This window comes from Balaenoptera borealis (assembly GCF_965194805.1).
Source record: "Balaenoptera borealis genome assembly, chromosome: 21".
NCBI classification, from domain to species: domain Eukaryota; kingdom Metazoa; phylum Chordata; class Mammalia; order Artiodactyla; family Balaenopteridae; genus Balaenoptera; species Balaenoptera borealis.
The window spans coordinates 19988480-20015369 of record NC_138880.1 but is presented as its reverse complement, the minus strand read 5'-3'; the positions used below and the strand labels follow the sequence as shown (position 1 = coordinate 20015369).

Genomic DNA, 26890 nt, shown 5'->3' with positions numbered 1-26890 from the left:
AAAACTTATAATCTTAAGGGTGGGTGGAGGTTGAAATTTTTTCTAATTGTTTTATGTGAATTTTTGGACAGTTATTCACAATATATCTTAGACATTCTTTTCCCTACTAAGGAAGAGGACATTATGGAAAAATTGGACTCTTGAGTTGAAGTTTCTACCATTGGAATAGAGATTTGAACTTAAAAATTATGATGCATAAAAATGAAGAAAATGTGGCAATTAGTGTTGTGTTAGGCAGAGGAAGGAGGTAAACGTTAAGACTGATACTCCATGTTGGAGTTCTGGGGAAGATTGGTTGGATAGAGATGCTTGAATCCCTGGTTTAAATATTAATCTCCAGATTCTTGAAGATCATTAACAACAACAAATAAATCTGTCCTAGTTGGATGTATTTCCTAGCATCTAAGCAACCCTGCACAGCATATGCTAGAATCATAACATCATTGTTTTCTAAAGTCCAGTCACTAATGAAATGCACACATTTCTACACAGACTGCAATGGGATCTGTGATTCTTGTTTGAACCTACTGTGATATTATAACACATTGACCTGCCAAACACTTATATCATCCATAACATACCTTCTTCAGTTTTTTAAGCCTTACCAAAGACCTTATACAATTATTTATTCATCGTTTTTGTTTGTATCATTAATAGAAACTCAGTCCATATCATGTGCTTTTAAGAAAGGTATTATGTCACTTAAACTTTTTAAAAACTTTATTTTTCTGACTCTGTGATCTCTGTTTAAAAAAAATTGGGAAGATACAGAAACATAAAGCAAGGGAATTAAATATATGCCTACCCCAACTCCCAGAGTATTGCTGATATTTTGGTATATTTGCTCCAGTATTTGTTATTCTTTTTGTTTAAAGTTGACATCCTAATACACATACAAATTTAAATCATGGTTTTATTTTCCCACTTGACATCCTAACACAGGCTTTGCTGTACTTCATAAAAATGCATCTTATTCCTAATATTTAATAACTGTAATTACATTTTTCTCTTAGGTACCAAAAGTTCCTTAAATTTTTCCTTACTGTCCTTGGTGATCCTTATGTTCTCTTAATTCAAATTAAGACTTTGTATAATAACAAAGATGAACACTTTCTTAAATTTGGGTACTTCTGTATTTAGTATAACTAAAGAAACTACAGTGTGCGCACAAGTGGTAACAGCTGATCAAATAAGTAATCAAGGAAACGTTTTGAGCCAGTTTTAAAATCTGTGCTTCCCCAAGCCCCTGAAGTATATATATTATAAAAGTAATTGGAACTATACAATAATTGCTTATTCGATTATTTAAAAGAGTGCATACATATAAAGTGTTCAGGAGTGTGCTTGGTATGTCGTATATTGTATGAGTTGGCTGTTAAGGCCCCTTTTGCTTTGGTGCACTTGTGCTCAACTGCCACCAGGGGGAAGACTGTGTTTGGGAAAGAATGGAAACCCAGCTTGAGCTGTTCTTAGTCTTTCATCTCAGACATCTTTTTCCGTGTGTGTGTGTGTGTGTGTGTGTGTGTGTGTGTGTGTGTGTGCGCGCGCGCGCGTGTGTGTGTGTACACTTTGCTGTACAAATAAGAACTACTCCTCTGACTTTTGACTTTTCCTTCTGACTGGCACTGCTTGTCTTTATTCTTGTAGTTCCTTGCTGTGCTGTTTTTTGTTTTGTTTTTTTTTTCTTTTTTTGCCTTTGAAGGAAGAGTTCCCCAGAGGATGGGAGACACTGCAGGCCACAGCCACACAGGGCCACGCAGGGTCACTCACAGGGAGAAGCAGGGAGCCTTGCTGTGCTGTTTACAGAGATCGTTAGCGACATTACTGTTACTCTGTGTGGTGTAGCTTAGGGTAGTTCAAGTAGACTTTCTAATGAGTATGAAGAATTGGTGGCATGTTGCTAATTTCTTCTTTTGGGTAGTCTAGGCTAAAGAATTTCCCCTTTAACCAGAATACGTTAGAGTTTACTGTTACTTAACTAACAAAACTAAACAAACAAAAAAACTTAACAAAACAGAAAACATCCTACAGGGGGTGGTGTTCTATCTTTAATAATATCAGTGTTTAGTCTTCTATTTATAATTTTAATGCTGATTTTTATCTTAGTTTTTTAAAACTTTTTATGGGGGTGTAGTTGTTTTACAGTGTTGTGTTTATCTTAGTTTTTACAAGCTTTTTTTCTTTTCTTGGTGCGTGCGGGGAGGAGAGGTGGTTTATGGCAAATTAATTTGCGGAATCCAGAAAAAAGGTTGCTGTTTAATAATAACAAATTGTGACAGAGTGAAAAGGCACCACCTAAATGTAGCTTTTCTAGACTTCAATTCCTTGATTATTTGTGCTTGCGTGGCCATGGGTGCAATATTTACAAAACACCTTGTCTGTGTAGGAACAGGTTGTAATTTTCCCACAGCTAACCCCTGGCAGGTTACTGGGTTGGTCTCTCAACAACCTCTAAAGTGGCAGGCTGTGGGGTGAGTGAAAAGGGAGAAGGAATTACTCAAAATTTCCTTTCCTGCCTGTCTCCTTCCCTCTTCACACCCTAAATGCTCTACAGAATTTCTTGAAGAGTAACTGTTTCCTGCACATTCTCATAGCATTTAATAGTTATTTATGGTTAACAGTTAACTACATTCATTTCTGTTACTGAGTCTTGGAAACACACATCGATCATTTTTCACACATTGTTTTCTTGTGCTTTTTAAAATTAAAAGAGTTGGACTCTTCCTGGTTTAATAATATTAGCTTTACTTAAGTGATCATTTTGCAGGTGCAGTTTTCTTATGTCCATGCCTTTATCTTTTCAACCTCTTTTGGTTTTTTTGCCACCATATTTTAATGTGCTTTTACAAAGGACTCTACTCAAACATTTACCAGATCTCAGTTCTTACTGATAAACAAAAATCACACCTTCCTGATGTTCCTAGTCTCAAAACATTACTATCTTGAGAGGTCACCTGATTTTCTATAAATGCAATTAGTCAAGCAATAAGTGGAATCCTTAGAATACTAATTTTTATTCCTCTGGAACTATTATATTACATCTGGTAGAGAAATTGCATTAACCCTTTATTGCTGGCTATTAGTGAAGTCCTCAGAATATGAGTGTTAAGAGTTGAACTTTAACCTTTTATCAATCTGTCATTAGTATATTATAGTAAAAACATTTTTTTGAAGTATAATTGACCTACAACACTACGTTAGTTCCAGGTGTTATAGTAAGAATTTTATTTAAAATTGTAATTGAGAACATTTATTGCTTGAAGCCACTAAAAATTTTTTTGTCCAGGGTATCAGGTTTATATATAGGTTTACATGTAAAATATCTGAAAAAAATGCCCAGTGCTACTGGGCATATTCACACTAGTAGCGTGAATATAATTACAATTTAAAAAATCAGAACACAGATTACTTTAATGAAGTCTTAATTTTTTCTAATTACTACATAAATATTAGGCACTCCTCGAAGTAGTTATTTCGCCTTAAGGATCCTCCAAGTCATTACAGAACCTGTGACATTATTGGTTGTTATATAAAGCGCCTAAGACCACCCACTTTCTCCTCCCCTTCACCATCTCTGATGAAAACCACAACAACCCCATAAGCACGTTTGGTGTGATGTCATTCGGAGGCTGCTGACTGCTGGGTCTGCTAGGAGGAGATTTTATTCAGAGGAAGAGCATTGTTTTGGCAACATCTGGGAGTAGAAACGGAAGCCAGAAGCACTTGGATAGCTCTGGGGTTTTTCTTTTGTGCGTGTACGGTGGAGTGACGTCTGGCATGTAGGCATGTTTCCTCTCGCTGTATTTCTTGGCCTCGAAGAAGGGTGCTGAGTTTAAAAAGACAGTATGTGAGAATCCACGGAGCTGGTTCTTCTGTGAAATCTTCCCACCTGCTCTGAAGACATGTTGCTGTCTCCCAAGTTCTCTTTGTCCACCATTCACGTTCGACTCACTGCCAAAGGATTGCTGCGAAATCTTCGACTCCCTTCAGGGTTTAGGAGAAGCACTGTCATTTTCCACGCAGGTTTGTCTCGCCCAGATCTCTCTTTACCGTTACGCGGGGGGCATCTTGATTAACCTGCAGGTGTTTATCAGAAATTTTCTAAGGGGATAGATAACTGGCGAAAGAAAGCTCTAATGAGAGAACGAGGCATAATTTGGAAGAATAAGCGGTTTTCTCTTATGCTTCAACACATGTGTACAGTACTTTTACTGTCTGCAAGCTGCTGTGTGCTCGGTTTGTTTGTTGAAAGCAGAACTGTTGCCTGGGGGCTCCCAGCTCTTTGCTCTGACACCAGCCGAATCTGGAAAAATCAACACCTGTTCAGTTACATTTTACTTCACATGATTTTGGAAATAGGACACAGGTAAATTAAGACAAACAGTTCTCTTTCCTTTAAAGAAGGAGATGAAATGAGAGGGTTTCTGTAGGTTTTCATTACGTAGTTCCTCACTGAGATTGGGCAAGGCTGGTTTGGTATGCTAAAAGATTTCCACGTTCTAAACATTTCTGAAATAAAACATCGTAATGGCTGTGGAGAGGTAGGAAATGAACCACAAATTAAGTTTTCCAAGCTTCACGGTGGAAACGTTTGCAGTCACAAAAGACTGCCTCTGATCTTAATGCTTGTATCTGCTTTTTATCTTCTGTGCCTGAGATGGAAATAAATGTAGGGTATATTTTAGGCACATGCAAACCTGTGTGCCCACTTTTAGAGGATTCATTTGCCTACTGTTGCTACCTCTTGTTTAGATATAATTGCAACTGTGGTAAATTAAGTTGATTTTATGCTATAAAAACTGGAGTGCTATTATATTGAATTCGGGCTGGTTAGTGGTATCTGTGCTAGGATCTTGGGTATGTAAAGAGATGATTTATTGTTTCCTGTGAATGCCAGCCCTTCTGGGTCTTGTTTTCCATCTCTGTCCCCGGTGATTTTTTCCAGCTGACTGCTTTTAGTTTTCCCAGGGGCATCTCCCTGCTCTGTGGGATAACTCTTCTTCATGTTTCATAACTCCCCTTGACCTGTCACTGGGAGTCTGCCAGCCTTTCCCTCTCGATCTGAGCTGACAGCTGAAGGTAAATGGAGTAAGTCAGGAGGGAAACAGTGGCTCTGTCTCTCCCAGCCTAAATGCCACTGTCACTTTTTCAACCTTAAAAAATAAAAAGGTGAAAAATAAAAATAAAAGGGTGCCCTATATTTGCAATAATTTGTGTAATCTAAAATAGCTCCAAATGGCTTTTAACTTTTTTTGACTTTAAAAATTATATTTCTATGTTTTAATCAAAACCAGTAACACATTCAGTTAGATTTTATATTCATATATTTGTTTTCCATTAACAAGAATTTTAAAAATCTTGCAAGACATATAAGTTTTGTTTAAATGGAATAATAGAGACGCCTCTGGTGGTTCTTGACCCACGGCACTTTAAAATATTCATGCAAAGTTGCCCAGCATTTTGTCATGGCTTTTAATTTTAACTTAAGAAAAAAAATCAATCCACACTCCAAGTTAAAAAGAGAATCAAACAGTACAGAAGGTTGTACAATTCCAAGTGAGCCTCTTTCTTACCCAGGCCCTGCACCCTTCCACAGAGGAAGCACCCTTCCACTCTCATGGGTGCTTGTTTATCCTTCCGGTAATTTTCTAGTCATATATAAGCCTATGCAGGTTTTTCTATATCCCTTTTTATTTTACAGAAATGGAAGCTTACCATATATACTCTTCTATAGCTTACTTTTAAACATTAATATATCTTCGATTTTCAGGTTAACACACTTATCTACCACATTCTTTTCAATAGTCTTGTAACATCCCGTTGTATTTAACCAGTCTTCCATTAGTGAACATTTTAGGTTGTTTGTACCATTTTTGTGAAGCAGATAGCTTTCCAAGGCAACTTAAGCAAAAGGCACAAGGCTTTTATTACCAGAGTTTGACTAACTAATCGTGATATTGGGGGTACACTTTATTTTCTAAATTTACATAAAAATATTTTGAAACATTCATTTGATTGCAGTTATAATTTTTAGAGCTAGAGTGTACTTAGAGGTGCTCCAGTTTACCTGATTTTACACCAGGAAGTCGGAGGCCCAGAGAAGTGAATTAACTTGCCCAGGGGCACACAGTCAGTGGCAGGGATGGAACTAAGACCTGGGACCGCTGTTAAGAATTTTTGGTTTTTTTTAGATTTTTCCAGCTGTGAATTTTGCTGTAATTTTGTTAGATCTAGTGAATAGCAGTGATGGAAAAAAAGAGTTTTGTGTGTGGGAAGCATTTTAAAATTATGTGAAGAATATAATTCTACTTACCCCAGTAAGAATCTTTTGTGAGCTTATCCATATTACATAACTTGAGGGTCTGAGGAATCTTCCAATAAAATAGATATTGAAGTCATCGCATTTCTTCTTATCCACATGGGCTGTGAGCAGTAGCTTGTGTTTGTGTTCTTAACAAAAGAAGTGGTGTTGGTGGCTGCAGGCGCAGTGGAGTCGGGCTGAATACCAAGAGCCCGGGGTTGTAGCCTTGGTTCTGCTAGTAACCAAGTCATCGACCTTGATCGCATAACCAAACAAGGCTACAAAATAAAGGAATCAGATGAGATGATTTCCGAGGTCTCTTCAACCTCAAATTCTGTGAATTTTCTGGCTACAGATTTAAAAATCCTGGATGTGTTACTGAAAATTCTTCTTATCTAAACTAATTCTCTTCTTATTTCCCAAACTCAGTGAATACTCCTCTGATTTCTTTCTCTTCACAACACCACTGTTTGCCCCCTATTCTGTCCTCACACCTCAGTACCCTTTGAATCATTGTTCTTCCTCATTTATCCACAATTCATTGGTTGCAAGAATCTAAGACTCTATCCTTTGAAATCACTATTGTTTTTACCCTCTGCCTACTGTAGTTCAGGCTTTATTTTTAGATTGAAGAATTTGAAAATGCTCTTCTTAGAGGTAGAAAATGGTCAAATATTGACAGTTTCATATCACCCAATCTAATACTTCGGGACTTTTTGAAGGATTTTATATTTTTGGTCTTGGCCACCAACCAGTCTTTCCCTTGCTTCCAAACTGTCTTTCACATTGCAGGATTAAGTCATTCGTTTCATAAACAGATATGTATTAGACATGTACTGTGTGGCAGATACAGTGCTAGATGCTGAAAATGTAGCCAGGACTGAGTCACACATGGCCTCCTGCCTTCACACAGCCCACAATTTTTAAATTTTGGCCGTACCACATGGCTGGTGGGGTCTTAGTTCCCCAACCAGGGATTGAACCTGGGCCACAGCAGTGACAGTGCCTAATCCTAACCCACGACCACCAGGGAACTCCGCAGCCCACAGTTTACCAGGGAGACAAGCAGAGAACATGAGGCAGTCGTGGTAGGGCACGGACTAGGTACACAGGCAGCGCCCAGCAGGTGAGGCTGGCTTTATCCAGGTCCTCCAGAAGCGCCATTTAAGCTGGGACCCCGGGATAGGAGGAAGTAGCCAAGAAACAAAAAGCGTTCCAGGCAGAGAAAACAGCATGCGAAAGCCTGGAGGTGAGGGAGAGTTTGGCTCCTTTAAGGAAACAAAAGAATTTTAATAAGTCCGAGCATAGAATGTGGAGAGAGAGGTGCCAGCAATAGGATGGTGGTTATATGGAGCTAGACAGAACAGGCCCTTTGACCAGCCCTTGCACAGGACACTGTGCACTGTAGTATATTGACAAAGGGTGTTGTCCCGTCCAGGATGTAACTTCCTCTGTAAATAGGGGCGAGGAAAGAGAGTGACTTTGTCAGGGTTTTGGGTAACGTAGCAGGATGTCAGGCATGAATAAAGATCTCAGCATCAGAAGAGTGCTACATCTTCTAAGAAGTCCAGAAGTGATCTCACTGACTTACCAAAGCTTTCAGTTCAGTCTAGTTCAGAATTCTGCCTCATATTTTGGAACCTATTCGTTTCAATTTTATGAGTCAGCGGAGGGAAAAGAATCTTCCACGTAGAACTATTCCTTGCCTCCAGGTTTATTGGAATTCAGGTTTTCTATGAAGCTGGAGATGAGATACTTGTATTAATTATTATGAAAAGTGCCATTTTGAACCTCAGGGTTAATATTCTCATTGATTCAAGTGAAGGCAGTTCACTGCACTAAGAGAGAATTCTTTTTGCTGGGCTAGTGAGATTAAAAGCAATTACTCTAGCAAAGGAGAGGGGTGTATGTACATGTATTTTGAGGAAAGGCAGGAGAAGTATTATTAATAGAACAAAATATTTTCATTTACTTGAAGCTGTGCTAAAGAGAACCATTTTGCCCAGATATTTGGTAAGAGCGAGGCAGAATGCAAATAAGTTTGTTTAATTAGAATGAAAGTCATCAAGTTACGTGCTTATGTTTGGTATTCATTTTTCAGACTGTCAAGTAGAACTGCTTTTAGCTGCAGTTTCAGACAGTTTAACTAAGGAGGAGCTTATTTGTCTCTCTTAGAAAGCAGCAGCTCTGACGTTCAGAGGCTCAGTAATGTCAGGATCAACACCTGTACTATTTTCTTGGCCTTTTCCTCGTGACTGTTCCCTCATGATCTCACAATGCCTGCTGCAGGCAGGAAAAACAAGACCCAGGGAAGGGGTGGTGCTTACATCTCATTGGCTAAATCTCAGTCACATGGCTGTTTCTACCTTCAAGGGAAGCTGGGAAATTGAGTGTTTGACTTCTCCAATCACTGTAGTCCATGCAGGTATAAGAGGGATTAGAAGCCTATTATAGAGGCTGCCACAGAGAAGGCAAAACGGTTATTTCTCAAAAGTTAATACTGGCAGCTTATAAATAAGGGAAGTACATCAGTTAACAAGTTGAATCTTGCAACAGACCTCATTGTTTCTTCTCTTTTATGATATGAATTTTTTTTTTTTTTTTTGGCTGTGTTGGGTCTTCGTCTCTGTGCGAGGGCTTTCTCTAGTTGCGGCGAGCGGGGGCCACTCTTCATCGCGGTGCACGGGCCTCTCACTATCGCGGCCTCTCTTGTTGGGAGCACAGGCTCCAGACGTGCAGGCTCAGTAGTTGTGGCTCACGGGCCTAGTTGCTCTGTGGCATGTGGGATCTTCCCAGACCAGGGCTCGAACCCGTGTCCCCTGCATTGGCAGGCAGATTCTCAACCACTGCGCCACCAGGGAAGCCTGATATGAATGTTTTTTGGTAATGATTACCTATTTTGTAAATGTGTCAATTAAACACTTTCAAGTCATTTTGTTGTTTGGACATAGAGGTTAATATTTGATTTGGATCTCTTGAATTAATTTTTAGTTACAAAATAATGCTTATACTGAGAAAGAATGTTCTCAACCTTATGTGGTTTTTATATATTTAAAATGTGTTAACAAGAGATGAATATTAGCAGTGCATTTATGGTGGGGATCCTAGTCGTGCATTAATGTGATGCTAAATAAACCTTAATTTCTCTTGTGTTTCTCACATTGCAAAATATAGAAGCCAGTGAAAGCATTTTAGAAAGCTTTCATAAAAAACTATATATATTAGAATTTTTTGGTAAAAAGTTTAAAAATATTCAGTCATTTGTAGAATGCAAAAGGACCAAATTCAAGAACAACAGATGAGAGATGTGGCCTTCCACCACCCCTTTGTTATCTCACTGTGAATCCACATTTCTTCTTTTTAGCTTCCTTGAAAGCAGTCTTGAAAGTTTCTCTGGCCTCTTGCCACATTGATAAACGTTTACTAAGAACTGGTGTTGTGAATGGCATTATGCTAAAAATGTTGATACTGAGCTCATGTGGCTATGGCAGTCTTGCAGCTTCAGCTTTGCTATGACATTAAAATGTGCCCTTTCATAGTTATAGCAGTCTATTTAAGAGAACAGTTATGTGTTAAATGAATTTTCACTCATAATGGATAATATTTTTGATAAGTCTTTAAAAGTTAGATGTTGAAAGAGAAAGTTAGTGTATCTTAATCTCACAAGTTTCACATAGCTAGTCTTACTGTGCTAAATTGTGTTTTAATGTAGTATCTATTTTCACACAAACATGGAAAATAAACCATACATTATAGCCTGGAGTTGGATTCAGGATGGGAAGTATAGCAGTGTTTTTCATGAGGAGAAAATGGAGGAATAAGGCAAATAAAACATATATAGTAAATGCTTATTTAATTAGAACCACTGAAATATTCAGGTTAGCTGAGTTTTGGATAGTAGAGAATCACCATATACATGAAATAATATAGATTACGATACTTTTTATTAGCGCTAAAGCATGTTTTAGAGCTAAAAATAGTATTTTATTAATAGTATAGCATATTACTGTTATCTTAGGTAAAAAGACAACAGGTGTGGTTTTAAATGTATGTAAAATTGAACATCACTTTTCTGTATTTGGCTTAGGTGATACTTTGGATTATTTTAGTACATGAGGGTCCTTTATAAAAAGCATCAATTATATAGCTCTGGGGAAAATTAAGACTAATAGAGCCGCCTTTGGGGTGAGAGACTAGGCTTTTTCCTATTGTTCCCTGGTGGCCTGAGTTTTAGGCATCTCTCACTCAAATTGCTTTTCCTTAACTGGTTAATGTTTTGAGAATGACATTCTCTTTTTATTTATTGTTTGTGTTATGGATATTCCTAATGTTGAATGTTTTAATTGGCTATTCTAATTTTTGTTTCTACTGTCTATTAAAGATAGTCTATTGTCTTAAATTTGCAATAAGGACATTTTTGACCCGCTTTGGTGCATTTTGGGGACTCCCCCCTCCCCCAGGGCTTTTGTCTTCACATGCCTTGTTTCAGCCATGCTGCTTTGCTGGGGGCCCTGCTTGACAAAGAGCATGTGATTGCACATGGCTGCGATGGTTAGGGACACCACCTGTGGCTGTGGAGCACTGACCCACAGGGCCTGGCCTCGCTGGCACAATGGTGACATCCCCTGAGCTGGCTAGCCCATGGTGGAAAAGTCCAGAAGAAACAGCTTTGAAAATTCTAAAATGGTACATGTGCTTGAAGTAGATACTGCAAGAAGGGCCTTGTAGACTTTTTGTTTTTGTTTTGGAATTGGTTCCTAGTGGTGACAGAATGTTATTCTTGGTACTGTGTTCGTCCACGTGGTAAATTAAAAGGGACGTCTTGGTGTATGTCATCATCACTGAAATCAAAAACACTGCTTGGCTTTGTGATGCCAAGCATCTTTTTAGGTACCTATTAAATTGGTTAATTCAAAATGAGCGTTAAGGCAAAAACAAAAACATGAAAGTCCACATGAAGGCTAGCATTTACTATTTTAGGTAACTTGCTTAATAACAAAGGGGAAAAAGCCAGTTCCAGGGCTGCTGTCTTGTGAAACAGCACCTCAGTCACATCCGTGAACTTGGTGGGTGTGTGTATATATATATATATATATATATATATATATATATATATATATATATATATATATATACTTTTTTTTTTTTTTTTTTTTTTAATTTTTGGCTGTGTTGGGTCTTCGTTGCTGCACGTGGGCTTTCTCTTGTTGTGGCGATCGGGGGCTTCTCTTGTTGCGGAGCATGGGCTCTAGTCGTGCGGGCTTCAGTAGTTGTGGCTCACGGGCTCTAGAGTACAGGCTCAGTAATTGTGGCTCACGGGCTTAGTTGCTCCATGGCATGTGGGATCTTCCCGGACCAGGGCTCGAACCCGTGTCCCCTGCATTGGCAGGCGGATTCTTAACCACTGCGCCACCAGGGAAGCCCCGGTGGGTATATATTTTATCCCTTTCCTTATGCTCTGAGAAAAGACCTATCCAATTTGTTCATATACAGTGTGAACAAGTATAACAAAAGCTACTTTTTCCTATTTTAAGTTGAAATAAAAATTCAGATCTTTTTTCTCTACTAAAATAATGAAAGTTTTGCTTGTTAGATGATTAAAATAAAAATATTTTCATTTGACATCTGCAGAATTTTTAATGATACAGGCATGAAATTGCATTACTTGCACATTTTTATAGTATGTTCTTTTAGTCCGGAAACAAATCCATAAACTTTTTTTTTTTTTTTTTGCTCTAATCCTTTTTTTTTTTTTTAATTTATTTATCTTTGGCTGCGTTAGGTCTTCACTGCTGCACGTGGGCTTTCTCTAGTTGTGGTGAGCGGGGGCTACTCTTTGTTGCAGTACGCGGGCTTCTCTTTGTGGTGGCTTCTCTTGTTGCGGAGCATGGGCTCTAGGCGCGAGGGCTTCAGTAGTTGTGGCGTGCGGACTCAGTAGTTGTGGCTCTTGGGCTCTAGAGTGCAGGCTCAGTAGTTGTGGTGCACGGGCTTAGTTGTGGACCACAGCATGTGGCATCTTCCTGGACCAGGGCTCGAACCCATGTCCCCTGCATTGGCAGGCAGATTCTTAACCATTGCGCCACCAGGGAAGTCCCACAAATCCGTAAACTTTTAGCACATTAAGGTGGACTTTTAGATTATTTAGAAAGCCAACAAATTGGCAGATGTGATACCTTCTTAAAAGTATTTCTGAATGTAATGAATTTCTATTAACTTTTCTTTACAGTTAGTAGTCCATTTTAAGAACATAAGTGATCTGCTTTATTCCCTGCCAGCCACATGGAAAATGTCTACGGTCAATTTTGGATTGTTTTGCAGGAAAAATTGTCTAAGCAATAGTTATCTGAAATAGGTATATTTAATATGAATATGCCTTCTATTCTGTAATCTGCTTTTGAAATTAAGAAAGTAAAACCACTTTATATATAATACAAATCATTGCAGCACTTCCAAAAATACAATACTGTAAAATTTTAATAGGTGTCCTAAAGTAGCCCTCCCCAGCCACCTCCAAAAGAATTAGCTTGGGTAATGTTAAAAGTCTTAACACTGTGCTTTGCTGAGCTTGAAATGTTCCATAGTCAGCAAATGCCATACTTACCCAGAAAAAGAAAAATATTATATGTGGCTCCTAATTATGACTATTAACTTTTCTAGAGCAAACACATAATGAAAGGAACCCTGAAAAGGTTTATATAAATTTAAGCTAATAATTGATAACACGAACATGTTCGTTTGTTTGTTTAAAATGATGGTTAGATGCCATGAAGTAGTTCTCAGTGCCTTAACTGTGTGCCTGTTGTCAGGCCTGAGGGCCTCTTCCATCCTTGTCAAGGGGAGTGCTTTCTCCTTTCATACAACACTGAATAATAATTCAAAAAAAAGATCTTGGTAAGATTGTCTAGATTTCTGTGGGTGTGCAGTTCAATTGATCGAGCTGGGAAAGTGTGTTAATAGGCTTGTGTTAGGGGCTGCATTCAGGACAATGGGAAATAAAGAGCTGATTTGCTCCCCAGGAAAATGCCCCTGCAGACGATTCAGTTTGGAGAGCATGATGGAGCAGGTGAGGATAGAATAGAGTCTCTTTGGAGAATAAGGAGCAGAGTGTTAGAGAATGTCAGTACGCTTCCCCGCGGGTCCCGCGCCACACGCCGCCCCTCTCTGCCCTCTCTCTCATTCTCACGTGCTCATCTGCCTTTCTTTGTGCTATCTCCAAGCTGGAAACGGCGACTTATCCTTGATAAGTCTTGATCCAACTGGTCCAGAAGTCTTCCTGTTCTGCCTCATAAACATTCATCATCTCCTGCCTGTTCTCACTGCCCCGACCACCAGTTCCCCGCCCTGGGCCTCCCTCTTGACCACTCTGCTCACCAGTTCAGATCTTCTTTCGCTGTGTCTCCAGACCCCTGCTTGGCACCATTCTGTATCTCCTACGAGAGAGAGAAAACCTTGTGCAGCACACACGTCTTGCCCCTGTTTATGCTTCCAGCCACGTCATCTTACTTTAATTTCAGGAGAGCTTTGCTGTCAGCGCTGAATACCAGGGCCTCCGGGGCCTCCCATACCTCTATGCCTTGGTGTTTTCTGGCCTTTTCTGTTTATCTGTCTGCCAAACATGCAAATGTCCATCCAAACTCTGTCTCTAGAACCCTTTCTTGACAGCCCCAGATCTAGGTGTTTCTCCACCTGTACTCTCACCACACTGTGTACATAATTCTGTTACCCAATTATCAAATCATATGGCCATTGGTGATGGCCTGTTTCGGTCTCTGCTGCATAAAAAAAGTTCCTTGAGAACAAGAACCAATGTGTTAGAAGCACAGCCAACAGACGTTTACTGAGTGTACAGTGGTCATGTGGGTGATCGTTTCATAACTGGATACTCCCTCTTATCAGAACACATATTTCCTGGTAGTTCATGTTTAAGGCTTTCTTGTCATGGAATATCCCAGGGTAAGCACCCATAAATACCCATCAAATCCTGAGGAAACACTGACGGAAAGAACTTGTGTAAAGATAGGTGTCCCTAGGAAGGGCTTTAGATGTGTAGGTTCAGATTAAGGCAGAAAGACGGGAATCAGTTGTCTGTCCAGGCTGCTGGTAGAGCCCATTAGCTCATTACTTACATTTTATTAACCCACAAGCATTAGTTTTCAATGCAGTATGTAGTAGAAAGCATATAAGAGCCAATGACTGTCACCTTCACAGATAGGTGAATATGTGAGAGTCGAACAGGAAGAGATTAATACCGTAGAAACAAGGTGTCTTCATGCATCCTTGTAGAACACCACCTTCTTCTACGTGTCTCCACCACCCCCAAGACACGAGTCTGGTCCACCTGCCCCACAGCAAAGCCACGTGGTAGATTTTGATAAATATTTGGCGAGTGAATGAATAATAAGTCAATAGGTACATAAAACACTAGGCAAACATTAGTTACTGAATGCTATGTATAGTTTTGTGTTTCATTCAAGTTAAGGCAAGCTCTCCTAGTAAGTCTTGTCTCTTAACTTGATTTTAATATTCGGAAAGCCAGCGGATTTCCGAATATTAAAGTGGCTTGTTTTGCCTTAGGATGGATGTGTCCTCAGCAGCTAATAGGTTAGTCCCTGTCTGAATTGTTAAGTCTCTCCCACAAAAATTGTGTTTAGCCTTGAGGTGGGGATCTGTATGCCTGAGTGACTTGAGCCTGAAACATGGGCTTATTCTTCTTTCCCCAACTATTTTCTTTAAGAAGATGATAAATAACTTCATTAGTCTAGTTTTAAATTTTATTAAATTGAGGTTTCTGAGTAGAAACAACAAAGACAGTAAACAGTGCTATCCAGCTATTTTTCAAGTGAGCAAATGTCTTGGATTCAGGACTTTTACTTTCCTGATGGAGGTTTCAGTTTCATTGGAATGAACCTCAGGAATGTCAGACCAGACATGGCAGTGGTAAGTATCTTGTCAACACACATCCGAATCTATGTAGAAGTTAACATTTAATTTTAAGATTTCTGAGTAAGTTGATTCTTTGAAATTAGACAGCCTGTTAATAGGTATAATAAACAAAATATTTTATAGTTTTAAATACAGCTGCATTATCAAAACAGTCACATGTTAATAAATGGAACACAAGGGCAAAGTTTGGTTCATATTAAGCTAATTTCCTACAAGTAATGAATTTTGTAGAATTTAAGGGAAACTTGCTTTTTTGGCATTATGAGGTACTCTGTTTATGAGCATTAGGGCTTTGAACGTCACTGGAGATTTTTGCATCATCTCTGTTCTTCCGCTGGGCCAGGAGTGAGGAGGAAGGGAAAGATGCTCAGACTGGGTCATCAGCTACCATGTGGTCATCAGCTACCATGTGGTCCAGTTTTGTCCTCAGGGAGCCCGGTATGTGGAGCGGTAGATTGAGGTCACAGTGTGCTTTTCCAGCTCTAGGTAGAGTGCAGGCTGTTTGCTTATTTGCTCTTAGGTTGAAATTTGAAGATGTCTAAATCTATTTTAAGAATTCATACATTCAACAGAAGCTGCGTTATTTAGATTTCTATCCAGATTCCCCATGGAAGAAACATGGATTAACTTATGTTTGCTTGATGGTTAAGTGTTAAAGATTGAAGCTCACAATTCATTTTAACCATCTTTAAAAAATGTTACGTTCTAATTTTGAATAGGTAATGTATTTACCCTGTGGTTAAAAAATATTTAAAAATGCATTAGAACACCTTATGTCTATCTGGTTCTTATTTCCTTCTCTGAAAAGGTAAACGTTGTTAGTACTTTCATATGTAGTATACGATAGTTTTGTTATGAATTTATAAGCAAAACAAATGTGTTTATATTCCCATCATCTTGACACAACGGGGCACATCATCTACATTGTTCTTCACTATGTTTTTTATTTACCACAGAGAGCTTCCTAGTTCTGTTACAGCTGTGACATTTCACTATATAAATGTACCATACATTTATATAACCAGACCTCTACTTATGGACATTTGGGTTTTTTTTTTATCTTTTCTTTGCAAACAAGTTTGCAGTGAAACCCCTTCTATAGGTGTTATTTTACTCCTGTGTAGGATTCATGATAGAATAAATTCTTGCTTACCAGCTGTGAGTCCAACAGTTTGTGTGAGGGTGTGTTAGAGAAGGCTTATCACCAAATTTTATGTTCTTAAACATCAGTTTGGGTATATGACACTATGCAGACAGACAGACATCAGAATTGTTTTAAATGTTTGAATGAGATTCTCCGTGGGTAACATTGAAAACTGCATCGTGATGTACATGATGATTTCAGATGATTTCTATTCTATTACTTCCTGAGGCAGAGCGGTGTTTGAGTTCTAGGTGTGGTGTTTGGGGTTTCCATGGCTGGACACTTAGGAACTGATGTTGATGTGTGAGATTCCAGTTCTCCAGCTATTAAGAAAGCCTGAGAGAAAAAGAAGGTGGTACCGTCTTGAGTCTTCTTGACAGCTTGACTTTTCCTGAAGCAATAGCTTTTTCTCCCCTACTTCTCTAGTTAGATGGAGTTCACACCCTAACACTTAACTGCAAATGATGGTGAAACTAACCCGTCAAAGCACAAATGAGAAAGCAGCTAAGAACCAGGAGACATGCATGATTGGAATGCAATCAAACTTGGACAGTTGATGTTTTCCAGGGTGTACCTTAGCAAAAAACTGCTTAAGTTCATTCTCGAGTGATCTTAGCAGCGTTCCTAATATAGTATTAGGTCCTAGAGAATTTTCTAAACTTTCAAAAAGTAGATATGCCTTGACACAGTTAACAGTTACAAAATGTGGAGAATAGGACTTTTATAAGCACAAATGCCATTTTGTTACCAAAAGCTAATGCAACCAAAATGTAATAAAGGAAATGTATAGATACTAACTCACTTGTGGATCTAAGCCATCTGAATTCTCAGCAGCAAACTGGGGAGTAGCTTACACTGTTACACTGACAGATTTGAAAAAACTAAGTGTTGGTTGGGCCTGGGGGACAAGGTATGAAGTGGGGGAAGGGGGTCAAAAGGTACAAACTCCTAGTTATAAAATAAATAAGTCATGGGGATGTAATGTACAGCATGGTGACTAAAGTTGATAATTCTGTATTGCATATTTCAAAGTAGCTAAGAGAGTATATCTTGTTCTCATCACAAGAATAAAATTTTGTAACTATGTATGGTGACAGATGTTAACTAGACTTATTGCGCTCATTTCGCAGTATTTACAAATAGTGAATCGTGTTGCACACCTGAAACTAATATAATGTTATATGTCAGTTATACTGCAATAAAAACATGTCAAATTACATTTCAGATGGTAAAAAAAAAAAGTTTGTCTCGGGAATTTGAAGCCACAATTGCTTAAGAAGAGCCTTTAACTAAATTTATTGAAGTAAAATAAAAACCATCATAATGGTTTCAGAGGACTAATTCAACGCTTATTTTTTACAATTTTTTATACGCTTTTTCAAAAAGTATTGACAGATTCTTAACATTATGTAAATATATTATTTTAAAATCGACTTTATGTCCACGGAGAAACACTAGAGTTAATTTCTTATAAACCAAGAAAAGATAGAGAGACTTATCTTTAAAATAACGTTAGAGGTGGAATTAACCATTCAATAAGAAAAACAGATAAAGGAAGGTATATTATATACATATAATCAAGGAGTTTAGCCAAACAATATTACTAAGCAAATAATTTCCATAGACTTGTAAATTCAAAAAGGCTTGATAATCCAGTGAAAAAATTTTAGTTTATAAAGGAACCAAACATAAGTACTTAGCTGCTGCCTGACTTTGGCATAAGAGATAATTTGAAGGAAAAAAAATTTTGATGTTACAAAAAGAGTACCTATATTCTGAATGTGAGTGTAAAAAACAATGCTTAATAAGTTAATTTACATTTGATTTAATATATTTCCATAGAAAAAACTTATTAGAACATGACTAGTTAATACTAAAATTCATCTGAGAGACTAGGCAAGAAACTTAAAGAATGTTTTCTCCAAAAATGTTAATATAAAAGATTCATTTCTCAGATTTTGTAAATAATTATAACCTAACAGTTTAAAAACTGATATTGTGGTAAATAATAAAACTGATTAACATAGAAATTCTAGGAAGAGAATGGAAAGTTGTTAAGGATTCAAGAAATGGTAACTTCAGAGCAATGAATAATAAATGAATACATATTTCAATAAGTATTGGTAGGACATACAGTGGTGATATCGGTCAGGAAAGTGAACCTGTATCTACATATGCTGCAGTAAATTCTAGATGGTCAAAGAGTTAGAAGACGTTTGTTGCTCTTCTGTTTGTATAAAATCATATAAAACACTATATAAAAGGTAGGTATTTATCCATAAGTAGGTTTATTGAAATGAATAGTTAGCAGATAATGGGCTTGGATGAATTAAAGTAACATTTTGTTAAGATTATTGCATAAATGTTTATTTTTAATTATATAATATATTACATCCCCACCCCATCTCCACTTTCCAGAATGGGTGGGAACAGAAGCCTAGGTTCTGACTTGGAGTCTGTCCTGTAGAAGCTGTCTATGCCCCGGGCTAGGCCCTTCACATCCTTGAACTTCACCTTCCTTATGGAGGGTTACTGGGAGGACCACAGAGAGGGAAAGTGAGAAAACACTATAAACAGTAAAACAGTATAATTATTATATGTTATATGACAAATATAATTCCTGGGAACATTTTATTTGTTTACTTGTTATTTATTTGTTTGTTTATTTATTTTTATTTTTTGGCCATGCTGTGTGGCATGTGGGATCTTAATTCCCTGATCAGAGATCGAACCCGCGCCCTCTGCAGTGGAAGCGCAGAGTCTTTTTTTTTTTTAAATAATTTGTTTTATTTATTTATTTATTTATTTTTGGCTGTGTTGGATCTTCGTTGCTGTGCGCAGGCTTTCTCTAGTTGCGGCGAGCGGGGGCTACTCTTCATTGCAGTGCGCGGGCTTCTCACTGCGGTGGCTTCTCTTGTTACGGAGCACAGGCTCTAGGCGCACAGGCTTCAGTAGTTGCGGCTCATGGGCGCAGTTGTTGTGGCACATGGGCTCTAGAGCACAGGCTCAGTAGTTGTGGTGCACGGGCTTAGTTGCTCCGTGGCATGTGGGATCTTCCCGGACCAGGGCTCGAACCCATGTCCCCTGCATTGGCAGGCGGATTCTTAACCACTGTGCCACCAGGGAAGCCCGAAGCACAGAGTCTTGACCACTGGACTGCCAGGGAAGTCCTTGGGAACATTTTAAATTTTAGAAAATGACATAGAGGAATACTAATCTCAGATATTTGGATAAATTGTAAAATATTTAGATTATTTTTCATCGATATGTGACTCTATAAAGTTCTCCTTTCAGAACTTTAATGTTATGACTGTGAAATTGGTTACTGTCTCTGTCTGCTTTGGAAGTGGCAATTATTGCTAAACAGTGAATAACGATTACTAACAAAGACTAATGCATACTTATCCTTCTCTTTAAGTATTTTTAAAACACAATAAATATTTTAGTCATTTTAGAACTGAGAATTATCAAATATTAATACAAATATTGAGTTGTTTAACCATGGAAAGCTACCATAGAAAATGAGAGCCCTTTTCCTGTTTTTTTTGTTTGTTTTTGTTTGTTTGTTTTTTTAACTTAAAGAATATATTGAGTGTATTTTGCCATTGCTTCTTGGAACATGAATACTGAGGTTTCATTCTCCTTCAAGAAATTGCTGTTTTCTTCCCTCTAAAAAATTAGAGAAAATAATTACTGTTTATAAAATTGTCTTAAGTTTGTTTGTCACCATAGAATGTGGATGCCATAGGGAATGACTTTGAGAATAAGGAAACATTTATTTTTTTAGTTTCTTGTCTTTTTTTCCCCTAGATTTAGATTTGTCTTGGTTATTCAGCCTACTTATTTTAAGAAGCTAAGCAGCTTGTTTCCTGTTTTTCCAATTCTGTTTGACATTTAAAGTGACTGAGACATTTGGAATGGTTCCAAAATGGAACAGTTTTTTTCATGTAAAATAGAGTAGAGTAATTCCCAGGGCACCATGACAGAAAGTGAGAAATCACTTAGCATGGCATCTTAAATGGATTTGGAGTATTAGCGTGTGCTTTAAAATAAAAAATGTTTAAGCCATATTACCGCTTGAAGGGGGAAAAGAAACAACAAAGCTTGTATTTGATAGAAAATGGCAGAGTGTAGTCAAGAGTATAATACTCTTACTGAATCACTTTGCTGTACACCTGAAACTGACATAACATTGTAAATCAACTCTAATATAAAATAAAAAATTTTTAAAAAGAGTATAATACTCTTAGCAATGAATTTAAAGATCAGGGGTTAAATAGGAGTAGATTTTCAGTGTATATGTGGTGATTTATCAGGAATTAGGAAGTGATTCATTTAGAGTGTAAATCTTTGTAAGGACCAGGCCATCAGCAGGGAGAGGACGGGAAGTTGGTACGAAACGTATAAGAAGAGGGAAAGGCATTTAAAGTCCAATCATTCGTGTGTTTTTTTTCAGCCCGTGTGATCAGAATGGACAGTCAGGGTTCTTGTCACAGACAGATTTCTGTACCAATTTACCTGGAAAATTAGAAACTATGAAATCAATGTTATTTTGCACGCAATTTTCATGTTTCTGGATTGGTAAATCTGTTTGTTTCATGCCCCCTAGTTCTCTGCCCCATATATAACTTATGTCAGAATTAAAGCCGTCGTCTGTGTTTCTGAGTTCCAGAAATCTTGATATTTGATTAATCCCTGTTCTCATCCATATGCTTTCCTTATGTAAACATAACTTAAGTGCATTTCTGTGGCTTCTCTAGTTGTTTGTGAAGCCAGATGGTGGTAGTTATAAAAAAAAGTCACATATTTCCCTACCTATATTCATTCCTTTTGCAGTTGAAAAGGGCAGACAGAAGAGTCCCAGAAGTTTATGTATCCAGACCCAGACATCTCCAGATGTGCTCTCCTCAGAAAAAACACTTGAGTTGGCTCAGTATAAAACAAAATGTGAAAACCAAAGTGGATTTATCCTGCAGCTCAAGCAGCTTCTTTCCCGTGGTAATACCAAGTTTGAAGCATTAACAGTTGTGATTCAGCACCTACTGTCTGAGGTAAGGATGTGTACCCTCTAAACAGCCTTCTCACTAAGGTAGGGGCAGGCGGGGGGATGGGCAATGCTCGTGCTCCTGTCTTGTGAATATCTTTAAGTTAACGATTGGTAAGATCACATCTAATTCACCCAATTATGCTTTTGTCAACTCACTTGATACCTGAGTCACTCTCTAGAAATCTGGGATTGAAACGTTTCTTAGTACTTCTCTTTCTCCTCTGGGGTCTGTTAGACCAACAACAGTGAAAACGTAATTGCCTGTTAAACTTCTATATACCTCTAGACTATATTAGCATTGCCAATTAAACAAAATTAATCAGTTGATCTAAGAAAGAAATGCAAAATTTTATTTGAGCCAAATTGAGGATTTTAACCTGGGAACAGCATCTCAGAAAGCTCTGAGAATTGCTCCACCCCTTAGAAGTCAAGGCACAGTTATGTATAAGTTTTTTGGGACGGGGGCGACACATTATTAACAGTTTACACAATCCAGATCTGCAAGTACAAAGTGGTTGGTCATGTGACCCCTTACAAGATCTAGAGGGAATGTTATCTTTAAGGAGTTGGCTTGGTGCTAGGAGAATGTTGTTCTTTATGGTTGAGTAGGTATTTCTCCTGATGGGGGAGGTCTGGTCAATGTATAATGCAGATACACAATGCACAGTAGAAGGGAGAGAGGAGGCCAAAGGGCAGAGAAAATTTTTTTATGTTTAAATTTTTCTTGCCATAAAATATGAATTTTATTTCACAGCATTAATTTTTTTTTCACTTAATTTTTTTATCTATGTGTAGTTTTCCATATCACACTGAACTTAATGCTTTGAAAAATGAGGTTGATTATATTTATGGGTCAAAGAACACTTTTGAGATAACTCCCAGGAGTGGTCTAGGGAGTCTTCAGAATTTCCATCCATTCCTAAAATAGTTTGTAGTACAACAAACATGAAACAGATTTTCTTTGCTTACTTACTCTTCCCTGATATTCTACAAGGACGTTAATTCAGGAATTAGTTAAAATTCATTGAGAAAACCAAGTTTCTATGAACGTATGCTACTGGCATAGCAACAAAAAGTATAATTATTTAAGGGGAAATACTGGCTTGAGAATGTAGCTTGAGCTCTCTAGATATTTTTAAATCACTGTTTTAAAGATGAGGATACCTGACATCTCAAGAAGAATACTGTTCTATCTGCTTGTTCTGTAGTTCAGTTCAATCCAACAAACCTATACTCATTTCTTACAGAGGCTGCTCTAATGTGGTTGCCCGTCTGGGGCAAAGGGAGATGCAGGTGAATGAGACTTGGTCTGTGCCTTTGACGAGCTGCTAAGCTAGTAGCCAGTTTAAATCAGTATTTGGTGACCATTTTACAGCTTTGTTCGAATGAACTTTTTTGAGGGGGCGATGCAGACATTTACCTAGTTTTTAAATTACAGTAGCATACAGTATTTTTGTTTTTCTTTATTATATAAGAAAGGAATTTTGAGAGTTGGTTTATGTAACCAAGTAAGCTAAATTGGAAACTACATAACGTCAGATGTAGGGAACAATTAGTTTGTCTATTTAGTGATAAACCAATTATTTATTTTACTATATCTAGCCTAACAACCCCATGTTCAACTCTTTTCTCTCCTTTATCTCCCACATGAAAGCAATCAAGTCTGGTGAGTTCTCATCCCATAGTGTTTCTCCCCTTCCTTCATCTCCTCTTTTCCATCTCTACTGATGCCAAACTTGTTCAAGCCCTGGATAACTGTCTCCTGGATTATGTTAATAACTTCTTAACCAGTCTTGAGGCTTGCACTCTCTCCTCTGTAATCCATCCCAATCACTGCATCCCAAAGCATTCCACTCTACTGATCACCTTCAGTGGTTCTCCATTGTCTACAGCCGATTTGCCCAGTATGGTAGCCACTAGCCTTCTGAAGCTATTGAGCATTTGAAGTGTAGCTAGGCTGAACTGAGATATGTGGTAAGTGTAGAATACACACAGATTTCGAAGACGGTATGAAAAGAGGATGTGAAATATCTCATTAATAACTTTTCTATTGACTGTATGTTGAAATGATAATTTGGACATACTGGGTTAAATAAAATATATTGTCAAATTAATTTAATCTTTAAAAAATGTGGCTACTTGGAAATTAAAATTACATACATGGCTCACATTATATTTCTCTTGGATGACTCTGGTGTGTAACTTGGAATATAAGACTCTCTGTAATCTGGCACCAACTGCCCCTTTTAACCTTCCCCTCACTGCCGGTATGCTCCAGCTGTATAATCAGGAAGGTAAAGGAGAAGCAAGAGGGGTTTAACATTTGTTGAATATTTACTAAGTACCAGACGTTCTTACTTAATAAAATCCTCTCCAAAACGCAATTTGGAGTTCACAAATAAGAAAATTGAGGCATAGAGCTGTTAAGTACTTGACTATCATCATGATAGCTGATAAGAGGAGGACCAGGACTTGAACCCAGGTCTAGGACACTATGAACTCAGAATCCCCTATAAACTTCCTGTACTTTTTCATCTTTTGCTCAAATACCATTATTGGGCTACCACCCTTCTCCCTAATACCTACGTGTTCAGATCTTTCTTATATTAGCATCACATTACTACCTGGATTTAATTTACTTGGATTCATTATACAAACCACCAAAGTTAAAAATGCAAATTAAATAGATGAGGCCGTCCTGCCTTCCATGCCTGTCAGTGAGCAAAGGCCCAGGAGTGGATGTGAGGTGGACAATAGGAGTCTTGCTTCAGCTGTATTCTCAGTCCCTCGGTACCCCGTGTGGCATGACCCTTCCACGCTCCATGTGGTCCTAGTGTTTAAAGATACTTTCCTTCCATACAACTTGGCCCCTAAACACAAACCAAACATTTTATCAGGTGATCAGTTGGAGAAAGATTAGGTCCAACACTAGAGAAAATAGTTCACTGGGTCGGGCACACTGAGAGATGCTTCAGTCCACTGGCAGGGCAGACTCTTAGTGAGTTTCATGGATTTTTGTATTGCATGTGAGTTTCATCTTACACCCAATTTAGATCAGCTCAAAAATGCCCTCTTTTACGAAAACTTTCCTGGTCCTTCTAGCTCTCTGTTTTATCTACTCTCTGGATTCTAGGAGCACCTATATTTCTCTGTCACTCTCTACCTGATAGGTAACCATTTCAAAGTTGTTTTTACTTTTTAAGACAGTCAGCTCACTGAGAGCTGGATCTGTTTCTGGTGCTTTCTAAGGAAACCACCCCAGCTGCTATGGCAGTGCCTTGTACATAATAGACACGCAGTGTGTATCTGAATGAACAAATGGATCAATAAAGAGGACGGAATCCCAGATGTAAGATGAACATATAAAGTCTTTATGTAAATGTTCTTTGCTCTTTTCTAGCTCTTTATAATCAATCAGCAAATATTTACTGATTGTCTGATGTGTACAGGGCACTGTTACAAAACAGTTGGAAAGGAAAGATATAACCAAGGGAAAAGTTAAGCAATTTTTTCAAAATTTTTACTTAACCCTTTGGTTCTCTCATACCCATTATAGAAGTGATTGATATATAGGTATGTAGATAGGTAGATATAGATTGTAGATCTATACTGATCTATATATACATATATATCTCGTTATTGCTAATTTTTCCTAAACCGTTTCAGAGCATTAAATTATAGATAAAAATTGTTGATTATAGGGAATCCTGGAACTGTCACTTATCCTTTTGTTGCAAGTCTATTTAATAACTACAACTTTGCCACCTTAGTGGTAGACATCATTCATTACAGAGCAGAAGTTCTAATGCATGTCTCGTGAATCTGGAAACCAATACCACACTTTCTCTTTCTCAGAGGACACGCTGTTGTTACTTTTAGTTCTGATTCTTGGTTTATCCCTGCATAGCTGTACAGTGTTCTGTGCGGGCAGACCGAGTGCCAGACGGTGTTGATGGTAGTGATCCCAGTTTCTTCGTGAAAGTTTCTGCGTACCCCACCCCAGCCTCTGACCAGTTATTCAGTGTGCCTCCAATTCTGTTTTTGATAGTGGAATCTAACCTAAAGTAGCATCTAAACAAAGGTGAATTTTGAATGACACTAGCAGTCTATAAATAAAAATGTCTCAGACCAAAAAAAAGTGGACACGATTCATCGTGTGGTAGTGGAGATGGAGGAGGTCAGAGAGAGCATACATCTGAGCCATCCGACGTGGCTCTTTCCTGCAAAATCCCCTGTGCTTCTGACACTCTCCCAAGCTAGCAAATTGAGGCTCACCGATGGGATGACAGCCAGAGACTAAGTGCCTGTGTCCCAGGGACTCCTAATTAAATTATGGTGAGTCCATTTTTTTCTTGGAGCACTTCATATATTTAATGTATGAGTATAAAAGCATTTTTCCCAACCAGATTCCCACCTCCCTCTTTTTTTTTTTTTTCTTCGCATTGTGTGGAACTCTGCATGTTACAATACAAAGAAAATTAAATAAACTTGTTATCTGGACCATAAAGAGTTTATCATCTAAGACAGAAACACTGATACAGGAGCAGCTAAATAAAAAGAAACAGACAGTATCTAAGTGACGAAATGCATTTTGTCATCTACAGAGAAAGGGTAAATGTCTTAAAGGGCAAGCTGCCAGGAGAGTCAGGTAGAAAGTAACACTGAGTATGTGCCTATTATGATATGGGCGCTGTGGTCGGCATTTCACATAGGATCATATTTAAAGCCCTTGGTTTTTCCATTATCCTGTACTGCTTCCCCTCAGATGAGGTCATCTGCCTTGAGTTATTGGGCCTGGATGTCTTAGTCCTACCTAGGTCCCAAGCTTCTTGAAGCAGGAACCATGTCTTAAATTTTTTCCATATTTTCCCCAGCATCTGGAATGGTACTTGGTAAGTTGGTACTGAGTAATAACTTGCCAACCAATTCCGAAGGATAAATGTCCTCTCTAGGTGTGTGGGGGAAGGGAGTAGTATCTCTGATTGACAGTTAGTAGTCCCTGAAGGCTTACAGAATGGGTCAGGTACAGAAGACCAAGTAGTCCAGCTTGTGGAGGTGGGACGTGTATGGCAAGCATGACTTGGACAGAAGAGGAGTAGGGTGTCTAAACAGGAGCTGGTGATTGAGGTTCATGGAAGTTCATTTTCTATGCACTCAATGGAAGACTCTTGTTGAGCAAGGGCATTTATTTGTACCCAGAATATGGGATAAAAATCTACCAATCCTCTGCAAGATAGTGTGGAGGGAGGCTTTCCATAGTTCAGGAATGGGGTTGGCGAGGATGAGGGCGTTTATTTGTACCCAGAATATGGGATAAAAATCTACCAATCCTCTGCAAGATAGTGTGGAGGGAGGCTTTCCATAGTTCAGGAATGGGGTTGGCAAGGATGAGGACTAGGGTGGAGGCATCACTAATAGAAAAAGCGCAGTGGATTCAAGACACGTTAGGAGGGGA

General features: G+C 38.3%; 1 protein-coding gene across 1 annotated transcript in view; it reads left to right on the top strand.

Moving 5' to 3' along the window:
- The window catches only part of MTUS1 (microtubule associated scaffold protein 1), a 161293-nt gene that overhangs the window by 104312 nt on the left and 30091 nt on the right, over positions 1 to 26890 (top strand). The window contains 1 exon segment of the mRNA XM_082374787.1: positions 21225 to 21439. Within this exon segment, the coding sequence (XP_082230913.1) occupies positions 21225 to 21439 (215 nt within the window).